We start from the raw sequence: 13,872 nt of genomic DNA, 5'->3' as shown, positions 1-13,872 counted from the left end.
AAGATGGCGTCTTCCTGTCTCCATCCACGATTCCTCCTTGCTCCCTTGCCTCCACCATACCTAATGAGAGCTACCACCCTGCCTGGGTATTAACCATGATTGATTAGTTTTGCTCAGAAACTCAGAATGACTATTAGGATAATCTCATGGTCAAAAGTCACGTGTGCACAAGTCATCTGGGATGGGGTTGAAGTGTGGATTTTGATTTTGTAAATCAAGGTGGCCTGAGGCCCTTTTGACCTCCTTTATGGTGACAGTTTTGACAGTTGAAAAATCCAGCACAAGGAGCAAGAGTCCAGAGCAGCAGTCTACAAAATGTCCCACAGAACATGCTTAAGCCTGCTCGTTAAAAGTGTAGATTTGGGCTGTGTAGCTCAGTGGTAGAGTGCTTGCTAATATACATGCAGGATGCTGGATTTGATGCCTAGTACCGCATGAGAAAATTTTAAGGGTGGGGGTTTTGGGAGGTTTTAGTTCAAATGGAGTCGCTAGGGGCCTGTGGCAAGCTGCATATCACAGTGGAATGTATGGTTAAGGAGAACTGCCTACCTTATAGCAGTCAGTAATCAAAATGGAGGAAGAGGAAAAGGCAGGACTCCATAATCCTCCAAAGAACCAAAATCTCCCATCAGGCCTCACACCCTAACTGTTTCTCCCTAACCCCCTTCATGGCACCCAGCTGAGTGCTAAAGTTTTGACATGTGGGACTTTGGGAGACATCCCAAAGCCAAGGTACCACAGGGAGTAGGATGGGTTCAGTGGTCAATTCCAGAGTCAGCAAGCTGTACACAAAACGAGTTGTAGAGGTTTTGTGGGGAAGACTGCCCAGGAGATTCCAAAGCCAAGGTGAAGTGCATAACAGTCCTGCTAAGCCTCAGCTCCCTCTTTCATAAGGTGTAAATGGTGTGCGTCATTCCCACCTCTGCTCTTACCTTCTTTCTGCAGTCGCTCAGCATGCTCTGCTCACCGCATCCTGGGGTACACTGACCATGAGCCTCAACTCCTCCCTCAGCTACAGGAAGGAGCTGGGTAACCTCACTGCAACGGAAGGTGGTGAAGGGAGTGCTGTCTCTGAGTTCATCGCCATCATCATCATCACTGTTCTTGTCTGCCTGGGCAACCTGGTCATTGTAGTCACCTTGTACAAGAAGTCCTACCTCCTCACCCTCAGCAACAAGTTCGTCTTCAGCCTGACCCTGTCCAACTTCCTGTTGTCTGTGCTGGTGCTGCCGTTCGTGGTGACTAGCTCCATACGGAGGGAATGGATCTTTGGCGTGGTCTGGTGCAACTTCTCTGCCCTTCTCTACCTGCTGATCAGCTCAGCCAGCATGCTCACCCTTGGAGTCATTGCTATCGATCGGTAAGTTTGCATCCGATTCGGAGAGCAGAATAGGTTATGGAACGAGGTTATCTCTGGGCTACTGGCTTCAGATGATCTTGTTCCTGGGAAGGGCACTAGAAGGCTCTTCTTAATGAGAGTGAGGAAACTGCCTCTTCAGCTCCTCAGCCGGAGCCTTCTTATTTTAATCTGTCTACATGTTATGTATATAGTGCCTCATCTGAAGTTCCTATGGGTGACAGGTTGTATGTTTGATAGCATGTACCACATAGCATAAGTGTGCAGAATGTCTAACATCTAAGGTTTATACCAACACTCGGTAATGTCATCTGCATAACAAAACCACCTGATGACAGGGCTCAGAATGTTCTCCCTTTGTTAAGGGATGCATGACTGTAACCTTATGGAAAGGTGAAATGTCAGAGTAGTAACCGAATCTCATCTTTAGACTCAGCCGTTCCTCTTGGCCATGTGCTTGATGTGTCTTGCTTTGGTTTCTGCTCCATCTTGACTGGTGGACCCCAAATAAAAGCCCCCTTTATTGTTTTGTTCTGTGGAGATGAGCCAGGTTGGGTTGGGGGAAGCAGTGGGAAGGCAAACAACCCAAGGAATAGTGATGTGTGGAGAAGCCCAGCAAACTTTTGTAGCCTGTGTTGATCCCACCTGTGATCTAACTGGGACAGAGGATGAACACCCGTGGCCACGCTGATCAGCTGCACCCTGGGTTCTCGGAGGCCTTCCCTGTGCTGGCAGGTGTAGCTTGCAGTTCTCCATGTTTCCACTGCTATCCACAAGCACTGGACTTCCTAAAAACAGAGACTAGAGCCAAGGTCTATGTGACTTCCTGGAAATTGGGAAGAATCTTAATGGGGGATGCTAGGGACACTTCAGAGGGGGCTAGTCAGGGATGTCATCACTGGCTGACAAAGCCTTCAGACTCTTGGGAACTTGGTTATTTGGGTTGGACTGGCTACCCTGAGCACAGCAATGCTGAACTCCAAGGCTGGATTCTTGTTTTCCCCATGGCTTTGTAGAGAGTGCAAAATGAATGAGTCAAACAAACCAATTAGCTTTTCCACATGTAGTAAAATGACATGAATCAAAAGAATGAAAGAAAGCGCACAGTGTGGCCAGCTGGGGACAGTTCACGGCATGTTTTCAGAGTAGTTTCTCCAGCGGTATGCTTTTTAGATTTGTTTATTTTATAAGTATGTTTTGCCTCCATGTATGTATGTGTGTCATGTGTGTGCATGGTAGCTGCCGAGGTCAAAAGAGGGCATTGGATCTTCTGAAACTAGAGTTATGAATAGTCGTGAGCTACCAGTTGAGCACCACAAACCAAACCCAGGTCCTTTGCAAGGATGACCAGTGACAAACCCAGGTCCTTTGCAAGGATGACCAGTGTTCTCAACCACTGAGCAGTCTCTCTGACTACTCCATAGTGCATCTTTTCAGAAAGATTTCATTTTATTTTTAATTACATGCGTGCATACGTGTGCACATGTGTGCAGGTGCTCTAGAGGCCAGAAGGGGACGACACAGCTGCTGGAAACTGACCCCCTGGGTCCTTTGCGAGAGTGGCAAGCGCAGAGCCGTCTGCCCAGCCCAACAGTACCCTTTTCCCAATAGGCTGATGCTCATGTTCTGCTTTGTCGTTTAACATGCAATGGTGAACGTCACCTCCGTAACCTCGGAGACTGCACTATTACTGGTCATGAGTTTCTCTGTGAGGACCCTGACTTATTCCTCGTTATTGGATTCAGGCGGGCTCACCCAGCTCTCTGTAGTGACCCTGTTCCATTTGTGGAACTGCGGTGTTGTCAGTAAAAGTAAAACACATTTCCAAGATGGAGAAAGACAAGGGGTTCTTCCAAAGATATGCAAACATGCCAGTATCCTACCAAGATGGAGTGTATGACACAGAAAAAGGAGTGTGGAAGTTTGTTGGCAGTTGAAAGGAAACATATTATCAGCACTTTACTTTAGATTTAAAAAAAAAAATAATGGTTTTTGACCATCCATTCTTGGGTCCTGTGGAAGCAGAGGCTAAGCAGCTCAGGTGTGGATGACTGTTGGTCTCCTGGGCCTCTGCAGCACTCTGTGCACTGGGTCATAGTGACAGACTGCAGATGTAGCTCCAGGAAGATGCAAATTGCTTCCTTAAATCTGGGGTCAAGTTAAGTGAAGGTGAGATAGCAAATCCTCAGACCACACCATCAGAGTGTATCAATGGTTTCTTTGCGCTAGTGCTCAGGGTATTGCAAACTGTCCACCAGAGGACATCTTGGCAGCACAGACTTAGCAATACAGAAAGGTGCCTAAAGATAGCTACAGAAGTCACTGCTGTGACTTCACTGCAGGGCAGTGAGTGCTTAGGTAGGGTAGCATTTGAGTGACATTCTAAAGAGCAAGTAAGACTGTATAGGTATGCAGGGGGTGGGGAGCGTCTCAGTACTTAGAAAATAGGCTGTGTTTATTCCTTTGGTGAACTATTAATTGAGTATTTGTACTGGGAACACAGAGATGAATGAGGTGGGTAATGTGCTGTAAAAGGTGAGGCGTGGTTGGGATCATATATAGCCCTGGAGTGTTCCACTATGGAAAAGATTCAGTATGCTATAGGTGCCGTGAGAATGCTGAGGAAGAGACAAGACAAATAAGATAGACGTGCCCAGGGCGTATGCCAAACTGGTAGCATCCTACAGCTAGAAACCACATATGCCAAGCAGGTAGCACCCAACAGCTAGAAACCACATATGCCAAGCTGGTAGCATCCGACAGCTAGAAACCAGGTGATTGGACACAGACTCACCCACTAGAGCCTCTATCCTCACAGCCTAGCTCCAAGGTCAGCCAGCGAAAACAGGATTGCCATGTCAGGATGGAGAGTTACTTGAAGAAATAGCTCATCTACCCCATTAACACAAGATGGATTCACAGTAGCTTAGCCAGATCTTTATGACAAAACTGTTATTTATAAAATTTCGAGCCAGAGAAATGGCTCAGTGACTAAGAGTACTTGATAGTCCTGCAGAGGACCCAGGTTTGATTCCCAGCACCCACGTGGAGCTCACGACTGTTGTATCTCCAGTTCCAGGGGCTCTGACTCCCTCTTCTCCTGACCTTGTCAGGCATTGGGCACACTTGTGGTGAACATACATACATCCAAAGCATTCACGTAATAAAATAATCTAAAACCAAAGATCAAAAGACAAGTTAGTATCTCTAAATCTGTTAATGGCAGGTGCGATTTCTTTTTTAATGATTAGATATTAGTGTAGATTAAAACCATAAATTGGGGCTGGAGAGATGGCTCAGAGGTTAAGAGCACTGACTGCTCCTCCAGAGATCCTGAGTTCAATTCCCAGCAACTACATGGTGGCTCACAACCATCTTTAATGAGATCTGATGCCCTCTTCTGGTGTGTCTGAAGACAGTGACAGTGTACTTATATATAATAAATAAATAAATCTTTGAAAAAAATGAGGACTTTCACATTAAAAAAAAAAAACATAAATTGACTAGATGAGTTTCCCCTTTGTGTGATATGTGAAGCAGAAGGAGACAGGGCAGGGTTGGGAAGGAGAGAAGTGAAGGAATGGGTAGAATAATTAAAGATTCATGAAGCCAAACATAGGGACACACTCCTTTACTTCCGGCACTCAGGAGGCAGAGGTAGATAGATGGCTGTGAATTCAAGACCAGCCTGGTCTATGTAGCAACTTCCGGGCAGCCAGAGCTGCATAATAAAGAGACCCTGCCTAAATGTTTTTAAAAGAGCAGTACAGAAAGCAATAACATTGGTCCTGATTTGTAGTGTCGCATGATACGTGACTGTCCTAAGCCAGACATTTTACTATACCATCGACATTTAGCTGAGTTCACCTTCGAGGCAGCCCTATTAATCTCTGTTTTTCAGATGTGCACAGTGATGTGGAAGCCAAACAAACGCTTTCCTCCTCAGGTTGGTTTGGTTGGTCCTGGTGTTTACCACAATAGAAAGCAGAGTAGGATAATTCTGGAAGAGGAAAGCCAAATTCCTAAGTACAAGTGGGCTCTGATGGGCTGACTTGTATGCAGGACCATGTGTCCTTGCTAGTGTCCAACTGTGTAGCACGGTGTAGCCTGGGGAGGGCTGGGGGGAATATGTCTCTCATAGAAGCCTTTGTGGCACAAGGGGTTAGTTGGGAGAAACACAAGAGCCCCACCCAATAAAGTAGGGCACCCTGCTTCCATGTAACGCCGCTCTCCCCTTCCTTTTCTAGCTATTACGCTGTCCTGTATCCAATGGTGTACCCCATGAAGATCACAGGGAACCGAGCTGTGCTGGCTCTTGTCTACATCTGGCTTCACTCCCTCATTGGTTGTCTGCCGCCCCTATTTGGCTGGTCATCGGTGGAGTTTGATGAGTTCAAGTGGATGTGTGTGGCCGCGTGGCACCGGGAACCCGGCTACACCGTTTTCTGGCAGATCTGGTGTGCCCTGTTCCCCTTTGTCATCATGCTAGTTTGTTATGGCTTCATCTTCCGGGTGGCCAGGGTCAAGGCCCGGAAGGTGCACTGTGGCACAGTGGTCACCGTGGAGGAGGACGCCCAGAGGAGTGGGAGGAAGAATTCTAGTACCTCCACTTCCTCCTCTGGCAGTAGGAGGAATGCCTTTCAGGGAGTGGTCTATTCAGCCAACCAGTGCAAAGCCTTCATCACCATCCTGGTGGTCATTGGCGCTTTCATGGTTACCTGGGGCCCCTACATGGTGGTCATTACCTCAGAGGCGCTCTGGGGGAAGAACTATGTCTCCCCAACCCTGGAGACCTGGGCCACATGGCTGTCCTTTACCAGCGCCATCTGCCACCCTCTGATCTATGGGTTCTGGAACAAGACTGTTCGCAAGGAGCTCCTGGGCATGTGCTTTGGGGACCGTTATTACCGGGAACCGTTTGTGCAGCGACAGAGGACCTCCAGGCTCTTCAGCATTTCCAACAGGATCACAGGTAATTTGGGAAAAGACACTCTCAGATGTCACCTGGGGTCCCTTCCAGATGCTAAGGGCTTGTCAGTATAGCCTCAGGGTGACTGTGGTCTCTAGGCTCAAGGCACAGATCACCCGTTGTGAAGAGCCACATGGAGTCGCTACAGTGTCTACCACGCGGCTCCCCACCACGTAGCTGCGGAAGGAGCGCGCTGAGAAGGAGGTCAGAATGACCCCTGGTACACATCCCTGGAGAAGGAGACAGGGGACATTGTGATTTGGAAGTGATTTTCTGCAACTGTAGCCACTTTAGTGCAGAAGGAGGAATCCCAGCCTTAGGCTGCCTTCTCCTTAGGTAAAGTTTCCTTCAGGGTTGCCTCCCTTTGATACTCCTTCCAACCCTCACTGGTTCACCTAGCTGGTCCCTCCTCCCATCTTGTCACCTTGAGCTTCCCCTTCAGGCCAGTGGTTTCTTCTGATAGTCTCTGGTGATCTTTTGTGTGGGTGTGTATATAGGGATGTGTAGCAGTGCCAAGCCATAACATATCAGTGTGTCATTGTTGTCCTGTGTTGTAGCAGTTGGGGCTACTCTATCTGGTGGGACACACTTCTCTCTCTCTCTCTCTCTCTCTCTCTCTCTCTCTCTCACACACACACACACACACACACACACACACAGACACACACACAGAAGAGTTGTTCTAGTCAGAGGTTAGACATTTTTCAGCTTTTTTTTCATATAATTTTAGTTTTAGAAGAGTTGGAAACGTAGTGTGGTAGAGCTTCCCATGGTGTTATCAACCTACATGACTGTGGCACAAGATAGGCCCTGGAGCCAGCCCTAGAGCCCACATGTGTTATACCTCGGCCCCACCCACACACTTCTATAAAGTCAGACCTTTTGTAGAGTGCTCTGAGTAAATCTGGTGCTCAGAATGAGATGAGACATTTTTGGGCAAGAACGCTGCAGGACCAGTGGGATCATGCATCAGATTAGGGGCACAAGTGTCAGCGTATCTATCTTATTACTGGTTGAGTTACTGTGGCCTCTTGCTTCGGGTGTGGTCTGTCCGTCTTCTGCCTTCACTGCTGTTTCTACTGTAATTAGCATGTATGTTGGAGGAGATGCTTTGAGACTGGAAATATCCTGCCTTCCTTTGCGCTTCGACCCCCTGGTTCTAGCATGCCCTGGTGCATCTTGCTCACTGTGGGCGTGGTTATGTTGTTCTGAAGGAAGCATGGTTGGGATTTTAGAGCCATGCTGAGGAAGACCATTACCCTGCTAAGCTATTGGAAGGGGATGTCAAGTGTAGCTCCAGCCCATAGCTCTCACTTCTTGCCAGACCTAGTTAGTTTCTCTTTTCAGGAAGCAGAGATCCCCCACCTTCACCCTCAAGAGGGCAAAAGACACAGCTCTTTCTGCCTATGAACACTCAGGGTCAGAGATGACACCCATCTGCTAACTGATTTACTCTGTTACTGCTGGAGAACTGTTCCTGGGTAGGGGAGACCTGGTGAATGTTCTCTTGAGCACAGGAAGGAGAACTATCCCAGCTTCTCTGTTAGTCTGAAGTGCCCACCCCTTTGCCATTTACAAGCTCGTGTTCCCAAGTGTAACTTGTGAGCCAGAAGGTACGTTCAGTGCTTGGCTCCATTTTATTGGTGAGTGTATTGGCTCAGGTTTTGTAATAACTTATCTTCTTGGCAAAAACTTAACAGATGCTTCTGGTTCCCCTGAAGCTAAGAAAGAAGGAAAATAACGAGAGGCAAAGGATGACAAAGGAAAGCGTAGACAGAAAGAAGCTTCTGTGCCATGGCCAGTCACATGATTTACTATGTGAATTGTTTGTGATTGTCCTGGAAGGGACTAGCAAGCTGTGGGTGCGGCGGAAAACACCAGTTGTGGCTGGGTTGGCAAAACCCAAAGCCATTGGTGGTCTGAGGTTCATTCAGAGAAAAGCAGCCATGTGGTCTGGTAGGCTCTGAATCCTTGACTTCTCCAGGGCTGCGAGTGCGAAGTGGCTATTGCTCTTCTCTGAGGGCCTGACTGTAGGAAGTCAGTCAGCTGCATTAGAGCCTTAGGCACTGGGGAGCAAGACAGAATATGGGTCTATCGCAGGCTGTCCAAACAAGGAATGCCCACTGCTTTCCTGATCCTTTTCCTTTCGAGAGGCAACCCTGAATCTCAGCCGGACTCACCAGAACTGCCCTCTGCACACAGGGCTTTGAAGCACAACTGGTTCCTAAGCCTTGCCATCAACCTGCTTTTAAACTTGCTCTCCACCCTTGGGGAAGGTAAATGCCCTAGTATTCAAGGGGGTGCAAAATATGGCCGACAAGCTGCAGGCCCTGCCATGGCTTTGTATGTCTTCATTTGTACAGTCCATGAAAATTTGACACGTAAGAAGTCAGTAGGCAGCGTTATCATTGTTCCTGAGACATGCAAGGGGAGAAACAGAATCCCACACATACCTGGAACATCCCAAGCACACAACAGTGATGACTGTGCAGAGCCTAGTTCACCCATAATCACTGGAGTTTACTCTGTTCACCTCTGGGATGACAGCTGTCACCGAGCCACCCAGCCCTTTTGCTTGTGAGGTCTCCTTAGCAGATTTCCACAGAGGGTTGGTGGGGTTTCTGTAGAAATAGAGATGCTGCCAGGGAATGCCACCTCAAGGTGGGTGGTCCCTAGTGCGATTGGTGAGCTAAGTACTGAACCAAAGCTAAGCTGTATCACAAACCTGAAACAGAGAGGGGCTCTGGCAGAGGGAGGAGAGGAAAGACTGCAGGATAAAGGGCCAGAAGGAGACATCCCTTTTACTCAGAGCCCCTGTGTGTCAGATGTGGAAGGCCCGGTGACTGAGGGCAGAGCTCTCTAGTTATCTCCTGAGAAGGAGGGTCTCATCTGTCATTCACCCAGGAAAGCGAGTCACAGCCTTCTTGGGAGGTCTGGGGGTGGAGAGGGGAGTAATGCTAGGCCTTTGAGTTTCCCCCCTTTCTAGTTCTAAGCCTCTCTCCTGGCAGCATCATGAGGCCTTCGTGTTAGTTCAGTTCCTGCTGCACCTCAGAATCCCACCCTGTTCTTCAGCTTCTAAAATGCACAAGTGTCTTCTACCTGGTGCATGTTCCTGAGGAACAAACCTGGTCCCTGGGCCTAGCCTTCTGTGCATTTTCATTGGAAGGGTTAGATTTGTCCCATTCCTGTGGGACACGGCGCTGTGAATGTGGAACCTCAGGGTAGCTATGTCTACTCTTTGGAGGGAAATGCTTTGTAGCTGAGCCACAGTGGTCTGGCTCAAAGAATTGCTTTCACTAGAGGATACCAAAACATGAGTTCTTGGCTTTTTGCTGCAGCCTCAGAGCTGGTATCCAAACACACTGTGGCTGCCACCATCCCCGTTGGCAAGAGATGACCCTGAGGGGCTCCACTTCTTGAATCAGGCCCTCTATTGAACACAGCCATGTTCAGAGGGGATAAGCAGGTACAGGGGACACTTTGGGGTCTTCTACTTTCATCCCAGCAACCAACACCAAGCAAACTGACAGCTGCTTATGTGAACAGTTCTGAAAGAAGGTGGCGGAGCTGTGTATCACCCAACCCCCACCATTCCCTCCTTGCTCTCGGGAAGAAAGGGAAGAGTGTATAGTATGTTCAATCACTCTCACTCTCAGAAATACCAGGATTTGATTAAAGAGGGATCTTTCTTCTATCTTAGAGTATATTAGGAGGATACTGTTCTCTGGTAGGTCGCCATCTTAGTCCGATTTCTATTACTGTATCAAAGTGATGGAAATTGGGCGGTTCATAGTGATTGGTGATTTACACTTGGTGTAAGATTTGAGAAGGTTGGAAGTCCCTGTGCCTCCTTCCTTCCCTCTCCCAGACAGGGTTTCAGTTGTAGCCCTGGCTACCCTGAAACTTAACTCTTTAGACCAGGCTGGTCTTGAACTCACAGAGACCTGTGAGTTCTGCCACTGCCTCCCAAGTGCTGAGATTGAAGGTCTCACCACTATTCCTGGCCAAGGTTGGAAGTGTTAAGAACACAGCACTGCTATCTGCTGGGCCTTTGTCTGTGCCATCCCATAGCAGAAGGGAGTCAAGGGAGGGCAGGACCAGAGAGCCAAAGGCCAAACTCATGATTAAACCAAACCAAAACCATTCTGCTCCAATTCCTCCTCTTCCTCCTCCTCCTTCTCCTCTTCCTCTTCTCCCTCTTTCTCTTCTTTCTCCTCCTCCTTGATCTCCTCTTTTTTCCTCTTTTCTTTCTCTTCATTTGCTTCCATTTTGTGAAGGTAAATACAAATGTTTCTCCTGCATGTGTGTGTGTGTGTGTGTGTGTGTATGTGTGTGTGTGTGTGTGTGTACACGTATGTGTGCCATACGTTTGTGTGGCACTGTCAGAAGCTAGATGAGGGCGTCAGATCCCTTGGCACTGGAATTTCAGAAGGTTCTGAGCCATCATGTGTGTATTGCTAAGAAGCAAACCTAGACTTTCTACAAGAGTAGCAAGTGCTCTTATCTCTGGGCCACCACTCCAGCCTCATGGCTGGTCTTGAGGTAACCGACTCTTTCTGTGATAATGGCATTATTCCACTCGTTAGGCCCACCTTTCAACACTGTTGCCTTGGGGATTAAGTTCCCAGCAGAGGAACTTTCAAGGTGCACGTTCAACCACAGTACCCATTAAATCTATTAGGCTTGTTTGTAATTTTTCCCTCTCCAGGTACTGTACATAGGATAGTTCTTATTAAAGATTTTTATCTTTATATTTTTTTCAAAAGCCCTCCAGCTCTCCACAGATTTAACTTTGAACTTCACTACAGACCCAATTAATGACTTTTCTTTAAGATCTCTGTGGTCTCCTCTTAGAACGTCCCCCAGCCCCTCTTTTTCTTATGTCTGTCATGCTAGGGACTTTCTTTAGCCGTGCAGTGGTCCCTGTCACCTGTTTGGTGAGGTGGGGCCAGCAGGCTACCTTGTTGTGGGGTGGTCCGGCTGAGTCACCGCACAGGCTCCCTGCCCTGCACCCACACATCTTTTCTGGCTGGTTTTCCAGAGGAGTTCTGTAGCTTCTCAGTGCCCTCTGTCCCAGGCTTCTCAGTGCCACAGCCTCTGCTTCACTCCCTCTGCTTCTCTGTCCACACGGGGTGGGGAGGGGAGGGGCGGTGCCGAGGCTGAGACAGGGAGAGCTGACGAGGGTCCAGCTGCTTCCAGATGGTCTATGGAGCCCACCCCTGGGCAGTCTCCTGGGCCTGCAGCTCCGAAGCCTTAGCGGCCCTTGGTGAGAATGAAGATCGTTCTAGTCCCCCTCGTGAACCTCGTCACTTTCCCGGGTCACTCTTTCTGTCTGTCTTTATCCTTCTGTTATGGGATGACACAGACAAAGGCCCATCAGATGACAGATGTGATCTTTGCACCTTCTCCAAACTCCACCTTTGTGACAGCTTTTTAACTATTTGTGGAAGTTTTCTGTGTGTGACTGGAAGGTTTGCTCACATAAGCTCAGCTTAGATCTTGTTGTGTTGTTGTGGGCTGGTCCACCTGAGCCATCTCATGGTTAGGAAGGAAAGTTTCTTTCCCTGTGGGAAAGAAACAATGGTCAAGATCAGGGGAAAGGAGCCAGGGATTTCTGTCATCCAGGGGGTGAGGTGTGAGTTTTACAAGAGATGGAATTCAAAAGGGAGCTGGTAGGTCAGTAGAGACCAGAAACTGGGAAGTCAACTGCCCAGCATGATGCGTGTGCCCACCCTAGCAGCCCGTGTTAATTCTACCGATGCCTACTTTGCCTTTCAGACCTGGGCCTGTCCCCACACCTCACGGCGCTTATGGCAGGTGGACAGTCCCTGGGACACAGCAGCAGCACCGGTGACACAGGCTTCAGCTACTCTCAGGATTCAGGTAATGTTCCTACTCTGAAAGCCTCTCACTTGGGTAAGCTGAGTGTGTTAATTGCTGTAGGAGGCTGGTCATTTCCCAAAGACTGAGGAGACTGTGCAGGACTGAGGAGGACTGAGGAGGATTGAGGAGGATTGAGGAGGACTGTGGAGGACTGTGGAGGACTGTGGAGGACTGAAGGACTGGAGGGATGAGGAAGACTGGGGAGGATTGAGGAGGACTGAGGAAAACTGAGGAGGACTGTTGAGGACTGAGGAGGACTGAGGAGGACTGGAGGATTGAGGACTGAGGAGGATTGAGGACTGAGGAGGATTGAGGAGAACTGTGGAGGACTGAGGAGGACTGAAGAGGACTGGAGGATTGAGGACTGAGGAGGATTGAGGAGAACTGTGGAGGACTGAGGAGGACTGAAGAGGACTGGAGGATTGAGGACTGAGGAGGATTGAGGAGGATTGAGGAGGACTAAGGAGGACTGAGGAGGACTGTGGAGGACCGAGGAAGAGTGTAGAGGACTGTGGAAGAGGGGTAAGAGGCAGGAGCTGGGTCTCCCATTATGGCTTCCAGCCTTTCAGTTTTCCTGTGCCTCTGTTTTCTCCTCTATTAAATGGGCTCATTGGTTCTTTCTCTCCCTACCACATGGTGTGATGGTGAAAGCACTAGAAAGCCTTTGGAAAGTCAAGATGTGAAAACCCCTATGGTTTTATACAAATTATGCTATCATTGACCAGCCAGGCCCTAGACTTCACCCACTTATTTCTCAGTTTCCTTCTTGCAACTGGCTTCATAACATTAGGGTCTGCTCCTTGGGTTTGTGGGGAGCCATGGTGGCTGGATCCCATGTTTGTTGAGTGGCTCTGAGTGGGGATAACGTGGTCAGAGACTGGAAGCTCTCTTCACCCATCATAGACTTATGTTGGTGAGGTACCTGGCCACATCTGGAGCTGGTGCTTGCTGATGTTCTTGGCATAGAGGGAGTGGCACCAAACCAGCAGCAAGCGCTGCAGGGAACTCCAAGCTCCTGTTTTCACACTCCGGGGAACTTTTGTCTTTTTGGTTGTGAGCCTTTAAGAACTGATCCTTCTTTCCAGCTCCCACTGGGAACTTTGGAAAAATCATCTGAGGCTGGAGAGATTAGCTGATGTGAAATTAGAACCGTGCCCTGGCTCTTGCCAATGCAGGGCTCAGAGGACAGATGTCAGTGACCCGAGCTCTACTGCCTGACTGTGGGGAAGTGGCCAGGGGAGTGACAGAGATCTGCCTTTCCCTCCAACCACAGAAGAGGGACACAGGTTGAAGGAGCCTCATGACCCATTGTTCCCAAGACAGCACACAATGTGTAGCCCTCTGGGCTACCAGAAGAGGGTCGTCCTCAGGGAAGACAGAATTTTCTCTGATGGCCTCATCTAGGTGCCAGCCACAAGTCCTATTCCCATCCTACTGAGGGCTCCTGGACACAGTGCCCTAAGGTAACAGGAAACACAAGCCAAGGCAGAGGTGGCCAGGTTCAGGAGAGGACTCAGGTGACTTAGGTGCTCTTCCTCTCCCTTACCTGTGAACCCCTGGAATAGATGACACACATGCTGTTTGTAAGGCGCCTGCTTCAGGACAGTCAGCTGGACATGCTTATGGGGTTGAAGGGCTGGGGCCAGGATCCCGAGGTATGAGA

The 13,872-nt window shown here is 48.9% G+C and overlaps 1 protein-coding gene across 2 annotated transcripts in view; it reads left to right on the top strand.

Annotated features, from left to right (window-relative positions):
* GPR161 (G protein-coupled receptor 161) overlaps nucleotides 1-13,872 on the top strand; it is a gene marked incomplete at its 3' end in the record, with an annotated part of 38,688 nt that overhangs the window by 22,471 nt on the left and 2,345 nt on the right. Inside the window, exons 2-4 of one of the 2 annotated variants that reach the window (XM_080939740.1) lie at nucleotides 946-1,360; nucleotides 5,605-6,329; nucleotides 12,105-12,209. In XM_080939740.1, coding sequence (XP_080795866.1) covers nucleotides 990-1,360; nucleotides 5,605-6,329; nucleotides 12,105-12,209 — 1,201 coding nt within the window. In that variant the 5' untranslated portion in view covers nucleotides 946-989. The remainder of the gene's footprint in view (nucleotides 1-945; nucleotides 1,361-5,604; nucleotides 6,330-12,104; nucleotides 12,210-13,872) is intronic. The other variant, XM_080939741.1, reaches the window with a different exon arrangement.

Source organism: Micromys minutus (genome assembly GCF_963924665.1).
Source record: "Micromys minutus genome assembly, chromosome: 1".
Lineage (NCBI taxonomy): Eukaryota > Metazoa > Chordata > Mammalia > Rodentia > Muridae > Micromys > Micromys minutus.
The sequence above is the reverse complement of the archived record's forward strand: the minus strand, read 5'-3'. Positions and strand labels throughout refer to the sequence as shown.